Source organism: Carassius gibelio, chromosome A4 (genome assembly GCF_023724105.1).
Source record: "Carassius gibelio isolate Cgi1373 ecotype wild population from Czech Republic chromosome A4, carGib1.2-hapl.c, whole genome shotgun sequence".
In the NCBI taxonomy this organism is placed as follows: domain Eukaryota; kingdom Metazoa; phylum Chordata; class Actinopteri; order Cypriniformes; family Cyprinidae; genus Carassius; species Carassius gibelio.
Window position 1 is genome coordinate 31,557,753 of NC_068374.1, and position 23,902 is coordinate 31,581,654.

Sequence of the window (23,902 nt, forward strand, 5' to 3'; positions counted from 1 at the left end):
TTTCAAAACCATATTAAATACAATAGCTTTTCATTGACAAAGGACAAAAAGAAACATTACTTTCATTCTATATTGTCATCATACATGGAATATAAAGTTATAAAGAATATGAAGTCCTAAAATATGAAGAAAAATTAAATTTTTCAAAATTGAATTTTAATTCAAAAAACATTTTAATGTTCCAAGTATAATATACATACAATGTTTTCTATTATATATTATTCTACTGTATTTATATAACTATTTATAAATCTATAGTATTGTAATAGTTAAGTATTGCTAGTTAATTAAGTAGTCTTTTGATCGTATACACAATTTATGACTTGCAAACTTTTTATGCTTATTTTTTTCCCCCTCTTTTTGAATAAGTTTTAAATATAAATGTTTTTAGACCGTTTTGTTCATTTTGTAAACCAGTATGACACTGCCATGAATCAACCTGGAAAAAACTATTTAATCAGAAATCAAACATAACAGAAGCTTGAAAAAGAAAACTGATATTCATTGATATCCATACATTCGTACAGAAAACTACTATTCTGGGCCTGGAAAACATTTAGGGCCCTATTTTAATTATCTAAACACAAAGTGTAAAGCACACTACGCAGGTGCACTCAGGGCATGGCCAAAATCCACTTTTGCTATTTTAACGATGGAAAAAAAGGTTGTCGCGCCCGGGCACATGGTCTAAATGGGTTGTCCCTATTCTCTTAATGAGTAATGGGTGTTTTTTGGGCGAAACGTGCAATAAACCAATCTCATCTTCTCATCTTCCATTCCCTTTAAGAGCCAGTTGCGCTTGTACCATGACATTCTATACCCACTGTATGTCCGAGTTGTGTCAATGGCAAAGAGTATTACTCAGAATGGATAGGGAAAAAATGTTTTATCCAGTTATGACATAATTCTCCTACTAAATATCTTTCTTGAAAGCTGATTTGGTATAAAAGGGATCTATTGAGAACTTAAAAGATATAGATTGCACAAATATTAGATTTTTTTTTTTTATCTAACCATACAATGCCAATTCATTGCCATAACGTAACTCTTACCTCAGTCTGCAAGATGGCAGCCCGCTGTTCCTTGGCAGTGAGAGACTCTTTGAGAACATCAATGTGCTGTTTGCTGTCAGAAAACTGATTGGTGAGCGTCTCCAGTTTAGTCTGCAGGCCCAAGAGCTCAGTGTCCTTCCTGGAGAGATTCTGCTTCACCTGGTCAATCTGTGCAAGACAAACATTTGCTCTAAGTATGTGGAAAACTCTCCAGAAACTCCCCTTCAAACCAGACCTCCAAGCTCTGGTCAAATCTCCCACACAACTTCCCCCGAAAACACCTTTGCAGAATACAAATGCAGCAATGTTTTGTTTTAAAAGCATATAAAACAGAATGAAATCTGTAGTCATAGGACTGACGTGGGAACAAAACGCTAGTAACTGTGGTTCTGTGAATTCCATATGACTGCCAGAGGTGGTGCTTAAGGACTAGTGGTTTATCACAGAGCCAGCTCGATATGTTGCAATAATATATAAAATACACCAGGCAAAAGTGGACGGGGAAGCCCAAGTATCAGCCACACAGATATTCTTTATAGACTTCTCTGAAAACAGCCCAAGATGTAGACACAGCCCTAGTAGAATGAAATCCAATGCCATAGGTGTGGTGGCTTTTTATGTAAGCCATAGTGATAAAATCCAATTTGACAATCACTGCTTTGACACAGCGGTCCCTTTCCTTACACCACCATAACAAACAAATAACTGATATGTTCTCCTACGATGGACAGTAGGAGTCACATAGCCCTTCAGGGCTCGCACAGACACAAAAGGTGATCCCTTAACTGGTGTGACTCCTGCCAAATTGATTGACTGATTTAAAAACCGTGGAGGCAGAACTTTAGGTAGAAAAAAAAAAGGATTTGGTCATAGCACAACACTAGAATCATCCAGCAACCGATGCATGCATAACTCACTAATGGACAAAGCATGTAACTCACTTACACACATTTAGCAGAAGCAACTGCCAACAAAAAAAAAAAAATGTTTTTAAAGATATCCATTTCAGGTCAGCTTTCTGCAAAGGCTCAAAGGGTGGCAGACAAACAAATCAAGAACAAGTGGCAAATCCCATGGAGGAAAAGAGGGTTACGAGCTGGTCTCAACAACAGAAGGAACCATTAAATAGTACATGATGCGTAGAAATGGCTGCAACTTATACCTTCAACTTGGAGGCTGCTTTGCAAAAAACAAGAACTCAAGTAATGTCACATCATGTAGGCTCTAACCCATGCTCATCGCACCATGACAAGAAAATTTTCCAACATGCAGTATAGAACTGAGGTGTGGATGCAGGTCTAGCATTAGATATGGTATGAATGAAAGCAGGCTCACACTTTGCTAAGAGACAGTCGGTCCCAGAGACCAACCCCAAAGCTGCAGACGGGCTGGATCCAGATGCCAAACAGCACTATCCATCTGTGACAACAGGTCTTTCCAAAGTGATAGCTGCCATGGCCTGCCCACTAATAGAGACAGAAGCATGGGAAGCCAAGGCCTGGCTGGCCATTGAGACACTACAAGCAGGGGCGTAGATTACACGGGGACTAAGTGAGTATCTTGTCGGGTGAGATGCAGGGACTTGAGGGACTTTGTTCCACCTTGATGGTTCAGGTGAAACACTGTCAAGGTGTTGTCAGACCGAATGAGGACATGACGGCCTGCCAGAACTGGCAAAAAATGCTGCAGGACTAGGAAAACTGCACGCAATTGGAGCATCTGAAGGCAGTTTTATCTCTGACATTCCCAGCAACTGTCTTGGAAAGAGGAGCTTAATCTACCTGCTTGTTCTGTGATGTTGCCTTCTTAGATGGGACAACTGGCAGTTGGGTTGCACAGAGGAGCACAATTATACTCAAGGCTCAGCCTACAACACCATGTGACTTTTTTGGTATTATTATCATCTCAACATATGGAGCTGGTGCTGTGATAATACACTAGGACTTAAGCACCGCCTCTGGAGGTCAGGAGGAATGAAACAGAACCATGGTTTATTTAATCATTTCCAAGTGAGAACCTGTTCTAAGGTAATCTAAACACATATTAGACAAACCAGTCAAACTAGACACTGCAAAAACACATTACCAGGTTATTTTAGCATACAGCAATTCCTGTAAATAGAAAAACTTGATGTATTGAGCTCAAAAACAAATGGACACATAGCACTCCATAATGTGACTTTTCACTTTTTTTTTTTCCATAAACAGACTGTAAACAAAGAGTTAAGACACTATAAAACAGACAAGAAGTGTTCATCGGCAGTATAAGACAAACATCACAGTCTTGATATTCCCAGCATGCACTGGGGCAGCTATAGCAGGTTAGCATGACCTAAAGCTGTAACTCTACTGGCAGATGGCGAGAGACAATTCAGAGTGATAGAGAGAGAAGGAGGCAAGCCTCATAGACATTACTGCTCTACTCCAACCAGTGCTACAAACAAAAGAGAGAGGAAAAGAAAGCAAGACGGGTGGAAAGCTCCGTGCAAGTCTAGTGTGGCATCCGACCTTTCGCTACAGCATTGGGAGACTCTGCTTTCCTGATCAGAGAAACCCTAAGATTTCACCCGGTCGGCCTGAACGCTGCCGCCCACCGATCCGACTATTGTGATGACGTGATGAATATTTTTGAGCAGTTCCCTTCACCACCCCGGGACCTGTTCCACTGTTCCCTCCCATCAAGTGTTGCGACTCTTTGTGTTCAAGAGTACATTTTCCATGACTCCCTCTTCAAGTTCTGTTTAAGCTGAAAAAAGATGGTCAATTAGTATGAAAAACCGATACTGGCTGACCACGAATCAGAATACTGAGAGAATGCACCAATATCGAAAATGTGACCGATACAAACAGCCATTGTTGTTATTATCGGTTTTCAGTCACTGAAATAAATCTTTAAGAATACATTATATATATATATATATATATATATATATATATATATATATATATATATATAATATTATATGAGAAACAATTAGAAATCTTGCCTTAGAAACTGAAATAAGTTTGAAATGTACATATAAACAAACTATTAAAAAAATGACAAAAACACGATAGCACAACACAACTGGCAAAAGTGCATAACAATTATTTTATCTAAACTTAAGTTAAGATGAAAACTGAAAATATAAAAATAAAAACTAATTCAAAACATTAATAAATATTATATAAAGACTATGTACTAAAATAACACTGCCAGTAATTAATATGAATATATACGATAGTTGCTATATAAAAGAAAAAAATATAATATTTATAGAATGGTAAAATCTTTTTTTTTTTTGCATAAATAATTTATTAAAAATATATTCAATTTATTATTTAATAATTAAATATTAAATAAATAATAATAAAAAATAAATAAATACATTTTAAAAAATAAATAAATACATACATAATATTATATTATATTATATTATATTATATTATATTATATTATATTATATTATATTATATTATATTCATCTTGCCCTTCAGAAATGTATACAGAAAAAAAAAAAACGTGTGTCAGTCAGTCAGCATGCTTAGCGTGAATCTCTATTTGGGGTCTAAATGGGCGAGATGCCCTCTCTGGTGAGGGAAGCAGAGCTGTGCGTATTCTAAGCTGGTTCTCTGGGTTTCTTACGGCAGACACCTCTTGTTGAAGCTCAGCCACCTGCTTTTTCAGATCTTCGCCCTGTGCCAGTTCGTCCTTCAGTTGCTCTACCTGTTAGGAAAGGGTGCTGTTACTGCATCAACCACCAATCACAGGCCAGCAACTCCCATGCACACCCTGCACCCATCCAAACATCATCCATGTTGACGTGATGTTATAAGCAACCAAATAAATCAGCATTCACCGCACAGGCCACAAGGTTACGATTTAGCCATTCAGCTGCAATTAAATGTCAATAAAAGTGGGACATTTTTAAAAACTAAATGGAAAAGTTTACTAAAGAAAAAACATATTTAAATATAGAAAATAAAATAAACCTATGAAAGATATACTTATATACATATAGAATAGAATATTTGAAAGTAACCAAAAATAAAGATTATAAAAGCAAAAATAAAAACCAATTTAAAATGCAACGTCAAAAAAGTTAGCAATGATAACAATATATTCACATCCAAATGTAGGCATTTTCATACTCCTTTAAAGCTGCGATACACACCATACCATAACCCTAGCATCAGAGTAAATATTAGCATCACCACATGATGTCTGGTAAAATTCAACCCTAACATAGAGTCAAAAGCAATAAACCTGTGTTCAAATAACACATGACCTGCACACATTAAAATGCAAAATGGTTGTAATTCCCGTGAGCCGCAGCTTCTACCTTATTCTTCATGAACTTTGAGTGACTGCGGTAGACCTCCATCTGTTTCATCTCCTCCTCTCTCTCCTCTGTGCTGAGAGCCCCGTTTGACTTGAGCATCTGTATCTCGTCCTCCAGGTCCCTCAGACCGCGCTCCAGAGAACTGATCTTAGAATCCTGCAGAGATCACAGAGATGCTTGAGGACGAGACGGACAAAGCCGAGGAATGGAGGACATGAAGCTGCAAAACTTTTAATATCTTATCAAGGGGCAGATTATCATAGAGAGCGTGTTTTTCCCTTTAGGTTTGAAACATGACTATAATAATGACTTTAATAATGAGACACTCTTTAAAATAAAGGTTCTAAATTAATTTCTTAGTGTGAAGAACATTTTTAAAATCCAAAACCTTTTGTGGCATGGAAAGGCTTCATGAATGTTAAAGGTTATTTATGGAACCTATAGATGGCAATGAAGAACCTTGATTGTAGCTGAAAACCTATAAACAGCTTATATTAAAATTCTATGGTATTTCGTCTAAACAAATAAAAAAAAACTATAAATATAAAATACAATATAAAAATGTATTTATTCCTGTATTGGAAAAGCAGTCTTCTGTGTCGCATGATCCTAAAAAAAATAAAAAATAAATTCAAATATGCGGATTTGCTGCTCAAGAAACATTTCTTATTATTATCAATATTAAAAACAGTTGTGCTACTTAATATTTTTTGTAGAAAGCATTATGCATTTTTGGATGCATCAGGATTCTCTGATGAATAGAAAGTTCAAAAGAACAGCATTTATTTGAAACAGAATTCTTTATATCTTTACTGTCACTTTTGATCAATACATTTTTTCCTTAAGGAGTAAAAGTATTAATTCCTTAAAAAAAAAAAAAGAAAATTATATATATAACTCCAAGTTTTCAAGCACTAGTGTACAAACACAAAACTGACCCAATATGGCATTTTGAGGAATATGAGAATAGTTTAGGTAACATTATTTTTATAGCCATCAGTCCTGCTTGGAAAAAGACACTAGAATTTGGGATTTACTTACACCAAACACACACAAACATCCACACACTTGCCTTCATCTCAATGACAGTCTGCAGGGCCTTGGTTTTGGCCGATTCTGGAGCTCCCTCAAATCGTCGGTGGAGATCCTGAGGAGAAAACATGAGACGAGGATCGTAAGGTGAAACCACAGAATAATAACAGCTTCCTCTACTGGGGTCCATGTATGAGGATCCATACCACCCCACATTATGTGCACCACAAACACTGATAATAAAACAACCCAGACTTCTGATTTACACAGCCAAATTGTAAATTCAGCACACTGATATCATTGCATCTGATGCAGAAGGGACATTTTCAGTCTGAGTGTTTATTCATGACTGAGTCCCTAATGAAAAAGATAATGTACCGAGCAACTGACAAACAGAGTGAATGCAACGTCCACCAAACACAAAGAGATGCGGCAGGCCTGCACCCTCTGGGCTATTAAAAACCTCAAACTCATCATTCAAACACAAAGTCTGGACACCAAACCCATCAGATATGAACGCACACAGACATGCATGGAAAAACAGCCATGCATCTACAAGTGAGGAGTCGTGGGAAGCATATAGAAAGCAGAGCAATGCTTCAGGGAATGTAACTGTTGAATAATATTCACATCTAAAAGAGCTACAACATCACTATCTGTTCTTAGGACTTTATAACAGCTGAAATCAAAATTGATCATGAAAAAAAAAAATGATGTGTTATATTCACTTATAATATTAGTCAAAATGAGATTTAGGGCTGTTTTTACCACTGCACCTTTAAAGTTGTGTAAGTAAATGAACACTGTTGGCGAATATAGAAGAGGCACTGAAATGTGGTTTTGGGAGGGAGGTCTGTAGTGTGAATGCAACAGTATGTCTATTTAATGCACCAAATGCTTTTAAAAGAATAAAAGAGGGGGAAAATCACATTTTCCATGACATGGCCATTTTTTGCTGGCAAAGGAACATTTTTAAATTGCTAGATTAAAAGAAGGGCTATTCGTTTATTTCCCCCATTCTCTGAAGTCCAACTGGAGGGTCCTCTGATCTCGGTCCAATTCATTATTTTAGCTCACACGACACCTGTAACATTTGAATAATGCATTACTGTATTTAGTTGCACTAAACTCGCTGAGACCACAGCATATTGCAATACCTTATCTTCTACAAGGATGCATTAAAGTGATCAAAACTGACAGTTAAGTCATTACAGATGTCACAAAATATTATTTCAAATAAATGTGGTTATTCTGAACTTTCTATCAATCAAATAATTCTGAGAAAAAAATGTTAGTGGATGGACGTTTCTGATTATTTATTAGGAAAATCATTCTGAAATTGTAATAATATATTTTACAACATTATTTTCTTACTGTATTTCTGTAAAAGACTATAAAAGTTTTTTTTTAAAACAATAAAGAATTTTACAGACCCCAATCTTGTGAACAGCAGAAGATCAGAGGGTTGTCTGTAGACATGTAATAAGCTATGTGGACATTAAACAAATAAATAAATAAAATCCTGATCACCCTGCACACCCTTACACATAATTATTATGTATAAGGTTGTCTATTGTGTGTCCTACTGTAGACTACTTCGAGTTGTGCCATTTCATTAACTGGCCACTAGATGTCACTGTCTCCAAAGTCCAGCTATTGACTGTGGGCTGTCTCAGAAGATGCCTGAGAAAAATACAAAGAGTATTCCAGACAGAACTCCTTTCAAAACTACATAACCACTATATCACCCTCCTGACATCATCACATCTCATTCTGACAAACATAAAAGATACAAATATCAAATTAGCACAAAAAAGTTGCTTGATTTATCAAGGACAGTAACTCACAAACCCTGAGAGTCCAACTTATTAGCAACATTCAACTCATCCTAAAATATGATCACATTTCTAACAACAAAGAATGAATGTCTCTTATCTTACTTATAAATCAATAACTGCTATGCTAAAAGCCCATTGAAAATTCACATAGGAACTCTTTACTCGAAAGCTAATTCTCTTTAGGGTTAAGTATTACAACCTAAACAACTTATGTGACAAATCTGACAGGGAATTTCAGTTGAACTTGAATAAACTTCAATCAGCTTCAATCCTTGAGATAAACTACTAAACTAAATGTGATAAATGGGTCTCCTGCCACATTAACAGTTTTTGTTCTTAACAACCTCTGTGTCTCCTTTCATCAATGTTCTTTTCAGTCTCTCCCGTTTCTATAGCAACAATGTTCAATGCCTTCAATTTGTAACAGGTTTCCCTCTCTCGTTCTCTCTCGGTAAGCTTGCTCGTCCGGCACAGTTTAAAATGACTAATCTAGAGCCCTTGATTCACCATCAGCATTGATTGGGAGTCTTAATGAAAACATTTTACTGCGAATCATCTCTGGATAAATGATCAAGTGCCGTCAGCATCGTTCCCAAATCAGCTGTTTGGTTCTGTTATTCAATCCACAACAGTCATTCAAATGGCGATGTCTAGTGTCATGTTACAAAATTGAATACAATATTTTATACTCAAAACTTATTCTAATCTTGACAAAACATATATTTTTGGAAAGGTCTGAGTCTCCATATTTGATTACTTTTTTAAAACAGAAGTAATACTGTGAAAGAAATGTATACACATTGTGACAGGAAAATACTAGAAATACAGGACAAAATATATTTATAAAGAGTTTGGGTGTCACCCAGTGGCTATTTTTGGTATAGCGCCTAAACAAAATCTCACAGGAACCACAATTTTTATGATATCAACATCAAATTTGAAACATAATTTAGTTTGACATATGGCTTTGATTTTATAATTTATAATTTTTATAGATTTTTTTCTCATTTCAGAATTTTTATAATATTTATTATTTAGATATTTTTATATAAATATAAATAACCACTATAACATATTTAAAGTTTTAGTTTTTAGTATAGTACATTTTCTTTACCATGAACTTCTATAAATTTTAAATTTTTTGAAATGCTTTCACTTCAGCAATAATCTGAAATTACAACCAAATAAGCTTTTTTAAACATAGACGTGCATATTCACGTCTATGTTCAAAAAGGAGAGTTGACCGTTTAGAGGATTGTATGATGGTTTTCTGAGGACCTTCAGTGCTCTCACCTCCCTCAGCAAGACCATTTCCTTTTCTCTCTGCTCCAAAAGGCTTTCCAGGTGATGGATATGCATCTCGGCATCGGCTAGCCTCCGTGTCCGCTCGTGGTCCTCCTCGTTGGCCTTGGCCGACAGCCCTTTGCTCTGCAACATCTCCAGGAGCTTCTTGATGGACTCGTCTCGGGCACACAGTGTCTGTTTCTGCGTGTCGATTCTCAGCTCCATCTCCTCCAGAGTCTTCCTCAGGAGGAAGAGTTCCTTTGCCTGCCGCTCATGCTCACCGTGCAGCCGCTGGAAGTTCTCCTCAGTCAGCTCGGCGGTCAGGGGCTCGCCAGGACAAATGCTGGAGTCCTGCTGAAACAGCTGGTTCAGATCTCTCTGGATCCGCAGCTCATCCTGGAGGGCCTGGATGGTCATCTGGATATGCTGCAGATGAAACAAATGAATGAGAGAAAGCTTATGTAAATACGGTCTCCTGCGACAAAGAAGCAATACTAAAATTCTGGCTATATCTGGTAATGATAATCTGATATAATAAAAGAATGAACACATTTTAAAACAGATGTAATCTGTCGATTTAATTACTTATGTTTTTTTTTTCATTTTTAATTTAAAGTATAAAAAAAAAAACATTAATTTAAAACAAAACTATTTAAATAAAACAAATATAAATAAATGAAAATATAAATAAAATAAATAATAATAATAAATCAATGAATTAATAAAAATAACACAGCAACATAAACCATAAATAACAAATTTAAGTAAATAAGAACAATGAGTAATAAATAAGTAAATGAATAAATAACAACTCTACTACAAACTGATTTAGATAACCATACCATGGCAGGCTAAGATACTCTCTCTCATCCAAACATAAAAAGAATAAATGATCATCATAATAATTCCCTAAAACCTGGTGTGATTTCTCCAGAGATTTTTTCAGAACACTACATCAGCTGTTAGAGTCTACTCAGGACTTTTAGAGCTCTAAAGACATACAGTACGTCTATTACTTCCACCAGGAGCAGCTCTCTAGAGACCTCGGGGTAAATACAGGCCATGCTCTCCAACCACACTGAACAACCAGTCCCAAAGGAGTGGGATTCATGCTATCAGTCTACCTGAGGACCAAAAAAGCAGTTAGAAGAGCTACGCTGGAACAAGGAGAAAGTAAGGTGTTCAGGAAGGCCAGAGGGCATGAATTTATGAATAGTCATGAATATGTCTGCAGGCATCACCATGGTTACAAACACCCTTTTCCCTTACACTGCAGGAAAACGTTACTGCCAAAAATATGCACACAGGTGTAACAAGATGATGGATGGCAGTATTCATATTTTTTGTTTTTGTCTGATTTCCACATGATGACAGCAACATGTGTTCCTCTATGAACTTATGACGTGAGACAGGAGGTGTTGTCACTTCCTTTTTAGAATGATTAACCAATTTACATAAAAGAAGAGGACAGCGTGTTTTTTGGCTTGATGCTAGGACACAAACACAGTAACTCAAGATAGCACACGTGTCTGTGCCGCAAAACAGGCACTTCAGACACACCTCACACACACAAAGTAAAAGTCTAATAAAAAAAGTGAGGCCATCAGTAAAAAGACTTACATACATACATATATATATGCAAAATAAATACATATACAGAAAGAGACACTGACGGCTGTGTTACTGTATAAATATTGACTTTATATTCTCAACAGATTGTAATGGCACCACAGAGACAGGACTCTACATTATTCATTAGTCTCCTCTGGCTGCTGTTATCTCTGTCCGTCATGTGTGTGCGTTTGGAAAAGAAAAAGTGAGAGAAAGAGACAGAAGGAAGAGAGGCAGAGAAAAATAACACGGGTATAGCGTAGTTAAGTAGAGATATAGTACTTCTTTTATTATTGTAATGTTTTTCAATGGTTTACTTATAAATATAAGTGAATAAATATTTAATTAAATAAATAATTAAAATGAACGATATAAAATGTATTCATATATGGAAACAGTACTTCTAACATAACGGTCACATTTCAAAATATTTTTTACATTTAAATGAATATTTATAAATGAATGAATGAATATGTATAAATGTAATAAAATAACTAAAATGTATAAAACAAATACATTTTAGTTATATAATACACTAATTTAAAATGTGACAACTGTAAGTCAGTATTTTACTATTTAATTTGAAATTATATATATATCTTCATATTGGGCAATTTCCCAAACAGACCTGTTTAAATCTTGACGTTTTAAAGAATTATTATGAAACATCTTTCACAAAAGATTGATTTAAGCAGTACTTGTGAAATCACTTCTAAAGAGTGAGACCAGAAGAAATCAATATGAAGTATCAGCCAGCCTGTTATTCCCCTTCAAAATGAAGGGCAATAAAATCAAAGCAGGGATCTACAGTAACACATCTTAATTCTTCAGTTTGATAATTTAATTCTTCACATACTAACATTAAAGAGCTAGTTGTGCTAAAGAAAACCTAAAAGGCTGACAAGCAGGGTCAGGAACTTGAGATAGGTGATGGCACAAAGACGGGACAGAGGTGAAAAGGGCAGAGAACAGATCAGCAAACAGGCCTCCATGGAGTAGTAACCAATCTTAAGGCTCTTACAAGAACTGCTAGACGATAATGAAGTTATCATCAGGTCTTCGCCTTTGTACATGCCTGATATAGCAATATTATATTAAAATGGCAATTAACTGAAACCTAAGACCAGCAAAAGTAAGTCTGAACACCTCCTATGGGTCTATAAATGTGAGCAGACCCTGATCAGACACAAAGATCAGATCAATAGTAATATCAACAAATCATTTATCAGAGTATGCAGTGGTTTGGATTTCTCTCTCACACACATTGATAGCAGTCTGTGCAGTTGAAAACATCCACCAAGTCTTTTCTTTCCACTCCATATCACCTCACTCCACATCACATATCCTGTCTGCTGGAAAGGTTTGTTCCATGTCTTGTCGTGTCTCTAATCTCCACTCCTACACTATCACTCCACCCTAAAGATTGGGCACTGGGATTGACATTTCCTGCAGACATTCAACCCAAATCCCTCTGCAGTGAATGGGTGCCATCAGAATGAGAGTCCAAACAGATGATAAAAAAACATCACAATAATCCACAAGTAATCCACATACTGTAAATCCAGTCCATCAATCGAAAGCTTGTGAAGCAAAATGCTGCATGTTTATAAAAGCAAATTCATCAGTAAGATGCTTTTAAACTTAACCGTTGCTTCTGACTAAATTATGAGTCCAATATCGGTCATACTGCTGTCTCCATTGTAACTCTTGTCTAATCTGAATCAGGAGAGAAATATGCAAATACCAAGCAAAGTTTACAAGCAAAAACAGTCCAGAAAAGTTCAAGACAAGTATGTGAGTGGATTTTATGTTAGAGGACAACAGAAGATGGACTTTTTCACTGGAGGAAGTTTTCTTATGGATTATGGACTTGTATTTTAAACAAAAGAAATAGTTTCAAGTTAAAAAGCCTGAATAATGGATTTGTTTCCTATCACACAGCTTTTCACTTCAGTTGTATTGTGGATGTATTAATCAGCTGTTTGGACTCTTATTCTGACGGCACCCATTCACTGCAGCGGATCCATTGGTGAGCAAGTGATATAACGCTAACCTTCTCAAAATGTTCCAATGATTAACATCTGCTAACCACTAGTGAGAGGGGTTATATTTATAACTGTGGCTTTTGCACTTTTATTTTATTTAATCTATAAACTTTACTGCTGATGCAAGGCACTTCCCTTTTCCAGGCTCAAGGGTCCCACACAAGACTGACCACACAGAACACACACAGTCCAGACAGTATGACAGACAGCTGTGCTCACATACGACTGTTACAAGTCCATTGCCTGAGGATGGATCGGTCAGCCTCAGGCAAAAGATTCAGGACTGCTTAAAAGAACAGACGATAAAAATGAAACAAGCTTGCTGTGCAGGACAAGACATCTAAAGGGGATTGATTCTTTCTCGGCTGAAATAAGAAACAATCCCTCTCAAGTTTTAAGGTAGAGACAAGCACTCTGTTGACATGAACACCTAAAACATCATACACTCATTGAAAAAAGCTGTACAAAACTGAGGCAGTAACATTTCAAAAGGTATAGCTTTGTAGCTTATTCATTAGTACCATATTAGAACCTATATGGTACATATTAACCCTTTTGAAAGGGTTCTGCCACACTGAAAACTTTTGTACCTTTTGGTCCTGAGTGTACAATCAAACAACCCCCTCTCTGAAAGTTATCTGTTAGCTATGGAAGCTATGTTAGCTGTTAGCTATGGAAGCTAATTTTTAGTTTTTTTCTTATTGTTTTTTAAAATTGCAAGATGTTAACTCAGAGTTGTAAGATATTAATTGAGAAAAGCCTGTTTCAACCAAGGAAAAAAAAAATTATTTCAAGTTCAGAGTTGTTGTTTTTCTTTTCTTGCGATTGTGAGTTGATGTCTCAAAATTCTGACTATTCTTCTCTTTTTTTTCTCTTCTCACAAATCTGAATTTAATCACAATTAACTTTTTTTTGCCTTAACAGAAAGTAAAGATATACAGTAAACTTGCAAAGAAGTTAGCATTTCCATTCATCTCATTGGAAATTTCAGCAGATGCTAACAGGCCTTTCTTTAACCCTCCCACAACCCTCCCCTCACTAGAAGGATCAGACTTTCCCGGTCCAACCCCCACAGATGGAATGTCTGGGGGAATGTCAAACCACAGAATGCAGCGGAGAGGGAAAAAAGATGGCTGAGGAATCTGCTGGATATTTCAACTGCGATGGGACACTTCACAGCAGCCCCGCAGTCTTCAGAAGACTCTAAACGAACCTAAACTAAGGATAGACAAGAAGTGGTGGGCCTTGTTTTCTTAATAACAAGGATACGGCGAAGCTGTAATCTTGAGCATGTGCGACCTCTGACCCTTAAGAACCCGCCAGCATTCTTTCAATGTTGGTTGGGCCACAGTGAATGACCGGAGGTGCTCTGCCAATCAGCACAAACTCATTCAGCCCTTCAACTAACATGTTCCAGAGAACAAGAATCCCATACAAAAATGCTAGAGCCACACCTCCCTTTAACACAGCACATTTCACAGCATACCTAGACAATCCAGTGTGGTTAAGAGACATGTTTTATTCTTACAGAGATATATACTGTATTCTCCATAAGAAAAATTATACTTTCATGAGTACTGAAGAAGGTCTAGATGTTTTCATCCATCAGGCATTGTTGTACCAAACATGGTAAGGATAAATCCGGTATATAATGCCCACATCTAACAATCTAAATAATTTCAAACAGTTAAAAACAAGTCCTGTTCTATACCGTTTTCCTTGCTCTTTTACTCAGTAATATTATATTACATAAGTATAACGAGTTACAAACAGAAATAAAGACTGACTTTTAAACTCACAAAGGATGATGGTTAAATGATTGGTGTTTTTCCACCATTTGACTGGCTTTTATCAGAAAGCCTGCTGAGCTCTTTCCTACCTGGTGAGGTGATTCCTCACAATGGATCGACATCATGAATAACTCATAGCAAATGCATTAATTAATTGATTCCATTCCCTGTGTGCATCCAGACTAATGAGGAAACCCAACGGCAAACCAACAGCACACAGAGGCAGTGGTATCAGGTGACAGAGTCATTGACATCTATCTATAACTGCACAACATTAATAAAAAAAAAAAAATAATAAAGAAATACACAAATCTTTTTTATAGTTGCTGAAAATGCCCTCATCATCAGGCCATCCAAGATGTAGAGGAGTTTATTTCTTAATCAGAAAAGATTTGGAGAAATGTAGCATTAGTGATGTAATGCTTAATTTCTCCAAACTTGTTCGAATTAAGAAACAAAGTCATGTACACATTGGATGGCCTGAACTAATTTCTAATTTGTATCACTTTCTTCAATCTCTTTTCCAAAATAGAGAACAATAAAAGAAACTAGGGCTGTGCAAAAAATCAAATACGATTTTCATGCACATCTCATCAGTAAAGACGCTCCTTTAATTAGAAGTATATCTCCAGCACTTGTGTTCAGATCAGGGTTGCCAGGTTTTCACAACAAATCCTGCCCTGTTGCTTCTTAAAACTAGTCCAAAACTAATCGCGATTCCAGGAGGTTCCCCAATAAAAAATTGCTTCCCCGGGTTAAAATATAAGTTTTAAAATACAAGTCTGTGATTGTTTTTCATGTCCGCGGGTCGAAGCGACAATACCAATAACCTGATATTTAGTCCCTAAAATGCGAATTTTACCAAGGCAACCATGCCATAAGACTTAAATTTTGACCCCGGAAAGCAATTTTTTTATCGGGGAACCTCCTGGAAACACGATTGGGCTAGTTTTGGACCAGTTTTGAGAAGCAACTGGGCAGGATTTGTTGTGAAAACCTGGCAACCATGATCTGAACGCGCGTGCTGGAGATATACTTCTAATTACAGCAGCGTCTTTACTGATGAGAATCGCATGAAAATCGCATTCGATTTTTTGCACAGCCTTTAAAGAAACTGAATGATTTGGGAATAAAAAAAAAAAAGGAATCTGTCAGATTATGCCTAGCACATCAAAATCCTTAAAAAGAGCAAACAGGAAAGAGTCTAGACCTCTCCAATTAGCTCTGTTCTTCATGTCTGTCTGTGTCTCAGCCTCCTATGGGCCACTGTTGTGTCCCAATCGACTCGCCTCGAAACCTTCCAGTGGTGCAGTCAGACCCTGCAGGTCACCATCACAATACAGAGCCATCATTCAGTTCACTGTACCAATTACAGCTTGTCTCCTGCGTTGAGCCTAAGAATATCAGCACTGACTTAAGGCCATCTGTAATTTTCACACATGCATCGTACAAGGCTTTAGCTCATCCTAGCTTTTTCAAATGCTTGGTCATCAAAGATCCTAAAAAGCTATAACTTTCATTTATAAACACAATTCATGTCCACATAGAAAGGAAATCTCCACAGTTTGATTCAAAGGGTTCATTGAGATCTGGGCCGGCTCTTGCAGAGGGTCTGCTATTGCGAGGCTACCATGGCAACCGAGACTTGCTGTGTCATGAAGCCCTCGAAGGAAAGCAAAGCCAGACAACTGAATGTGATTATGTAATTAACCAGATGTGAAGGGGGAGGGCGTCATCGGACGGGAATAATCATTCAAAAACAGCCATTTTCAATTAGAGCAAGCAGACTAAACGTGGCTGCATTTTAAAAGTCCAATTTTGTTCTCCAGGTTTACATTACATTGAAATAGCAGGCCAAAAACTTCAAAAAAAACAATAAAATAAATAACATTTAAATGCATAGGACCAGTTTAGAACATTAGAAATAAATAACTCTCTCTCTTTATATTTATTTATATATATATATATATATATATATATATTTTTTTTTAATGTGTATATATATATATATATATATATATATGTATATATATATATATATATATATAAATTTGCCCATTTAATAGTTAAAATAAACTAAAATGAAAAATTCAGTACAATAAATAATAGAAACTATCAATTAAATTTGTCCAGTAAAAAGGGCCAATTTAATCTACAAAATAAAATTATATAAGACAATTGATATAATTTTAGAAAATCTTATACTGTATGTGTCATTTATCTCTCAATCTCACTCTAAAAAAATGCATATACATTTAAAAAAATATATAAATAAAAATGTATATGTACACAATAAAATAAATGTCCGAATTTATTTTATTTACATGTATTCAAATTAAATCCATTTGAATAAATGCAACAAACCAGACACTACATACGACTGTGAAATTAAATCAGCATAATTGACATGAAAATAAATGCAACAATGCAAAAAATAATAATCTTAATGGTCCAGAAAACAGTCCTCATTTTCGGTGTTATTTTTTTCTTTTGATTTTAGAAATACATCTAACTCTTTGCCTGATTAGAAACTGATAACCTATAACCACCGTACAACATTACTTCAAGTACAGCAGACCACTTCAGCTTCTTCTAGGTTCAGTCGGAATGTCCAAATACAGATACACATGTAGGTACAGTATAAACACCTTGAAGGTGGGCGGGACTCCTGCTGACTGACAGGAAGAATGGAGCTGATCACAAGGGCTTAATCTTAATGCAGCATGTCAGAGGGGCCATCTGCACAGTCAGTGGGGGTTTTGGGAAGTACGGCAGTAGTGAACAAAGCAAACCTGCTCCCTTCTCGCTCACTTTCATAAGCCACATGCAGCATCCAAAGCAGCAGAGATCTTAATCATAAGGCTTAAATGTTCAGAGCATCTACCTACTGTAGTACAGCAAACCTTTTTTCCAGTCATGGACCTGGTAGAAAACGTCGTCTGTATATGCAACCTCTTTTTCCTCTTTCGCTCTCCAATCTATTTGTCTCAATGCCTCTCATAATCCAACTTTTGAACTATAGAGAGTGAGGGAGAGCGGGACTGTGAAGTAGAGGAGATTCTGAGTAAATGATTCGGTTAATTCCACACCTGTCCTGCATGACCAGACTCATATAAGGGGCTGCCGCATCTGCCAAAGAGCATCGGCTCACACTCCCGTGGTGAGAACGGATAAAAATATGATCTGTCATCCCTGCATTCTTTCTTCCAGACTTTTACTACCTTGCACATGGGTTGTTCAAGATTAAGAGACCAAATATTAAAGTTAAATCTTGAATCACTTAATCTTTTGTTACAGCATGTTGATTTTAGTCCTCCTGTCTAATATGGCACAGCAGCATTACATACGGCCCTGCTCCATTATGATCCTACAGTGTAAACACACAGCATATTGTATGACACAGTCATTCTGCTGTGAGTAATGAGCTAATTATCTATTACATAATGAGTAAAAACAGCCCACAAACCTTAATCGGGCTAAGCAGGATGACAGAAAGCACTGAATAAGAAGATCATGCAAAATATCTTCATGGTTCTTAGTCACCGAGCTCAACATGTGATGTTTATTTCCATCTGAGAGCGAGTGTGGAGCTTGATGACCCCTGACTCCACCCTTGAACATCTGCTACCCTTCTAAGTTACATTTACTGACATGACACAGCAAACAAACCCCTACACTATCTGTGCTCTTCTCATCTGACTCAAACATTTTGGATTAGGAACAAACAGTCTGACTGGATTGGTGAATATTAGTGTGGGGGCGGACCTTGGCTGTGCAAAGTGACACTACCTGATAAGGAGACTGTGGGATTGGGGTGCAATTCTTTGGACCTTTTACAACACTTCTACAGTAAGGGCATCAGGAGCCACATCTGTCATCTGTTCTCACGTCTTCAAAGGGCAGAGATACACACTTATGGAAAACACATGTTTGGACACCCGACTGGCACGTTTGCTATGTTTGAAAAGATGCACTAACGTCATAGTGCTTTCTATTGCTGGGAATGTCATGGCAGATGTTCACAATGCACTGGAAGAAAAATACTTTTAAGGAAGTAAAGTAAATTTTGTTTTCTATATCTATTCTATAAAATTATTATTTAATATGATATATATTTTGACAATACATTTAATTAAGTATGCTCATTTCCGTAATTTCCGTTCATAATTTGTACATTTTCTTTATAAACGCTAATTATTAACACTGTTAAATATAATCTGTTGCAAATCTCAAATTAAATATCCATTTTCATACTGTATTTTATATTGTGATGTCTAAATTAACTTTAAGCATTTAAAACAACTGATTTTAATTTTTTTCTTTCATTATTTAAGACACAAAAACGTTACATTTTTAACTATTTAAATAAAAAAAATGTATGCAATCAGCCAAATAAAAAATATTACCAATAATTGTTTATCATATCAGCCAGAATTGTATGATACAACCCTAAATGGAAGAGAGAGAAAGCATGCTCACGAATCCAGTGAACTAGCATGTGGGCTGAATGAATGAATGAAGAGAGAGATCCGAGCAGAGGAGGTAAATTAATGAAAGTTGGCTGACTAAAGGGGTTTTCTGTGTCACATCTCATAATTGAACAGGTCTCACAGGAACATTCAAGCATTATTTCCCTCATTCCTTCTCCTTTATCCCTCCTTTGAATGCCTCTCTCTCCTGAGAATTCGACGTGTTCATTTAACTGACCAAGGTTCTTTTGAATATTGATCTAGTTCATCTAGATAAACCCTCTAACGACAGAACCGGACTTCATCAGTCAAATACTCCAGCTCACTGTACTAAGTCCAAGTGGGGTGTCATATGGGTTAAAACCCAATGTCTTGCACCGACCGGACTACACAAAAATGTCATCCGAGCCTTCATTAAACAGGCGCTGTGAATGAAAGGTATGGTGATGGTATAACAATAACAGTTCATGTCTATGCCACATGCTGTAGACTGCAGGCCCTGCCCATGAAAATGCTAAATTACAGCTTACACCAGAGCTAAAATTCAGCACGAATGAAGGAGAATAAAACGGCACATCTCAGGATGGGCAATGGCATGTGTTAAACTATGGCCTGCAGAAGGGAAATGGAGGTTTTAAAATGCATTATTAGTCTACAATAAAAGTCAGACTGAAAGGAAAAGAGCAGGAATCTGCAGCGAAGTCATATAGAGTTAGTTCAACAGTTGTCCATTTTATGTGAAAACAAAAATATCAGCTTTTTGATTTCTCTCGACAAGCCAATTATGAAAACAACACCAAAAGACAAATAGAGCTATTTATTAAGTGCCTTGTAATGATGTTCTTCGGTAATCAGATCCATTCTGCAAGTAATACTTTTTTTTTTGTCTCAGTGCCAGGTGCACCGTTTCGTATAATTGCATTTCAGCAGACGAAGCCCTTTGGCTACCAAACACTACAGTAAAAACACCAGTATATTCCAGCTTACACAAGAGAAGAGAAATCACATTTAGACACTTAACTGACCAAAATCTAATTAAGAAAAAAATCTGATTAGTAAAAAAGCAACATTTGGGGATGCACGACATGTTAGTTAAATGTCAAATAAATGTAATTTAATGTATATTTAATTGGTCATGCTCATTCTATTTTGCCAACATCTAAAACTTTAAAATCTAAATCTTTACAAAGCCTCATTTAAGAGCACTGTTAAAGGTAATCTTTAGAAAATCTCAAAAAGAACTGGTTTATTTGGAATTTATTCACTGGCCATAGCTTGAATGGCTTATCAGCCAGAATGTTTATATCAATGCATCCAAACCTATATATTTTTTTTTTAATAAGGTGCAAGCATAACATCCTAAAAACTAAAGCTACATTATTCCCTACAAAATATTCTGATTCACTCTGACAGATTTCATATTACAGAAATAAAATGCATTGTGAATATGTCTTAAATCCACGTAATCTCCTCTCACCTGATTCTCCTCCTGGACGACTCTGTACTGCTCTTTCCACACAGCGATCTTAGACGCCTCATCCTTGCGCAGGGCGCGCTCTTTTTTCAGCTCAGGGCTCCAGAAGGTCTTAATGGAGTTCATGGAAGAGCTGAGTTTGCTCTCCTTCACATCCACCTCCTTCCGCAGGAGCTCGTTCTCCCTAAGCACCTCCTTGAGCTGGGTCTGCAGGTCCATGATGGTGTTGTCCCGCGCCTGGCGCAGCGAATGAGGCACAGTGGACGCAAGAGTGGAAGGCATGTGGTGGTCTCCGAAAGCAATAGCATCAGTGGAAACGGAGCCGGGAGCCCCGGTGGAGATATTTGGGCTGGATCCCATGACGGTCGTTCGTACACTATAAGGCACCCGTCCTCCTGAGCGGCCCAGCGTCATAGTGCTCTTAGGCAGGTCCGGGCCAGACGTCACCACCTCGTTGTCACTCAGGTACATGGGGCTGGATGTGGCATAGGCAGCGTTGAGAGACTGGATGTTCTCCATGGAGAGGGTTTTACCACCTGGACCTCCAGGTCCACTACCCCCTGAGCTGTTGGTGCGGCGGTGGCCCAGACGGGGCGAGCGAGGGAGACGAGGCGAGCGGCCGGGACTCTGATTGCTCCCCCCGCTGTGGTTGCCCTCCACTTTGCCCACGGATCGGCCACTACCGTACATGGCGGTTTTGACTGAAGAAGGGCAAGAGTGAAGAGAAAAGGATGATATGGACTAATTCAATCTTTTAAATATTGTAAATTTCGAAAGGTCTGTGATCTACTTTTGGCCTGTTTAAAGCATTTAAAGATGCAGATGTTTCATTTTCATCATATGATTCTGGGTGTTAAAGAGTGGCTGGTTTTATCCGTTTACTCTGGTCATGTTATATTCCTGCAACAGAGAGAGAGAGAGAGAGACAAAGTTAAAACCTTTCCTGTCACATTTTTATTCAGATAATGGCGCTCATGCAGAGTTCTCCCTGGCGTCTGCTGCCTTGCACTCTTCTCAGAGAGGAAATAATAGGCTAATGAACAGGTCTGGCACACTGTATGCTTTAACCTCCTTCGCTGGACTCTATGTAGGTCACTCACATGCCACACTGTATTTACTTTAGCTCTATGGCTTCTGTCCAATACCCATACCGCACTCTCAGCTCTACGTCTCTCTTCATCTTCTCCACACAGTCTTTTCCTCTGCCTTCTTCATCAGTAGCAACTTGCTTTAACATCTGACAGCTTTCATATAAATTGAGGCTGAGCTGATATCATGCAAACTTATTTTAGGAGTATGAACGACACAACAGTCTGCATTCGGAATCTCTGATGGTAATCAAGGCACTAACACCACTGTTTTCTCATTTTTAAATATCTTTTGGTTTAGATATTTTCATATGCATTGCTTGAGCTAGCATGCTAACAGTATGCTGTCTTTAATTTCATCACCTTCAGCACATTGCATCTACAGAAATAATTTGACTTCCATAAAAAGGAATCACAGATTAGTCATTCATTTGAATTTAAAATGTAAAAAAAAAAAAAAAAAAAATTCAAATAAAATGCTATTTTTAAGCTATATTTTTCTAACTTTTTTAAACACTGATTGTGCAACCTGAAAAAAAACTGCTTGCTTGATTCAACTCTCATGAGGTTTTCAGAGGCTGTGGCACGTCATTTTGGACAAATTACTTGAGTATAACACCTGGATGTAACACCTGCAGTTGAACCATGGCATACATTATAGGGAAATAAAATACTAATACAGACAATTTCATGCCTCTGCTATTGCGGTTTTAATCAACACAAAACCATTGATGGGATTGTGAAACCACACATGAACACAGCTATGAGCTCGTTCAGAGAAGAACGGTTTATTTGAGTCCAGCCACAGGCGGCAGCTGCCTTTTGTCTTGTGTGTTTATCCCTGATGAAATACTTCATTGTCTTTAGTAAAACACATCTTTGTTTTGTAGCAATACTAAGTCACATGGGACTCATACGTGATCTCTTCTATAAATGCTATTCCATCACTAAATTTAACTCATTTTTTAACACAAAGGGAAGTGGTATAGACTGTTCAATTCATCTGGTTTTTAAGTTCTAGATTTTAAACCCAAAATATTTCCCACAAATGCAGCTTAAGCGTAATTTATTGAGAAGAGGCTGGCAGTGGACAGTGGAGCCATGTTTTGGTCCATCCCAAAAGCCAGGAAAATATTCAGGGAGGCTGCGATCATGCCCAAGCCAACGTACGCGCACTCTCTCATTAGGAAAGAATCTAACATCAGAGCCACAATGTGTCTCAATGGAGTAAATCTACATGAAAATGAACCAAACGTGAAATATGTCAACCACAGACTCCCTTCAGAGTGAAACTTTGCGCTGGGACCGGACTGTCATACATACACAAGAACATGTCATACAGAACATGATACAAAGAATACAGAGTAAAGAATCAAAACAGTCCGGTCTCATGGAGGAACAGTTTGCTGAAGCTGTGATAGACTCAAGTTGAGAACGGAGCCGGGTACTGATAGATGCGGAGGGGGCAGCGAGACCACAGATTTCCTTCCTCTGCTGCTGACGAACGGAAGCCAAATCATTAAAGCAGTGGGCATGTCCAACCCCGTCACATTCCCTGAAGCCGAGAACATGTTTTAAATGCCTGCACTTATCTCACTTATGTAACAGCTTTTTTTTATGCATTTATCGTCCTAGTCCTAAAATATGTAATATGTAGATATAATCAACAACTGCAGATTTGCCACTTTAATGACTCAAATCAGCAGAGCATAAGCGCAGCATGACAGAAACATATATTCATTGCAGTGAAGGCCAGAGAGAACAGAGCACAACACTTCAGTTAAACAGGGCAGATCTGAGAAGATCGGGACAACTAGACTCTAGAGAGAGTCATTCAGAAATTACGGGAATGTATCCACGTTTGAGGAGCAGAGTTGAAACTGGCTTAGGAACCGACA

General features: G+C 37.3%; 1 protein-coding gene across 6 annotated transcripts in view; it reads right to left on the minus strand.

Annotated features, from left to right (window-relative positions):
* LOC127977239 (ELKS/Rab6-interacting/CAST family member 1) overlaps nt 1-23,902 on the minus strand; it is a 175,023-nt gene that overhangs the window by 144,393 nt on the left and 6,728 nt on the right. For 2 of the 6 annotated variants that reach the window (XR_008158160.1, XM_052581987.1), the window contains exons 2-7: nt 20,920-21,816; nt 9,537-9,953; nt 6,446-6,520; nt 5,374-5,529; nt 4,677-4,757; nt 1,053-1,220 (exon numbers count right to left, since the gene is read on the minus strand). Coding sequence is in view for 5 of the 6 variants with exons in the window: in XM_052581987.1 (XP_052437947.1) it covers nt 1,053-1,220; nt 4,677-4,757; nt 5,374-5,529; nt 6,446-6,520; nt 9,537-9,953; nt 20,920-21,606 (1,584 nt within the window). In the remaining variant the exon portion in view is untranslated. The remainder of the gene's footprint in view (nt 1-1,052; nt 1,221-4,676; nt 4,758-5,373; nt 5,530-6,445; nt 6,521-9,536; nt 9,954-20,919; nt 21,817-23,902) is intronic. The other 4 variants (XM_052582023.1, XM_052582031.1, XM_052581998.1 and 1 more) reach the window with 3 other exon arrangements.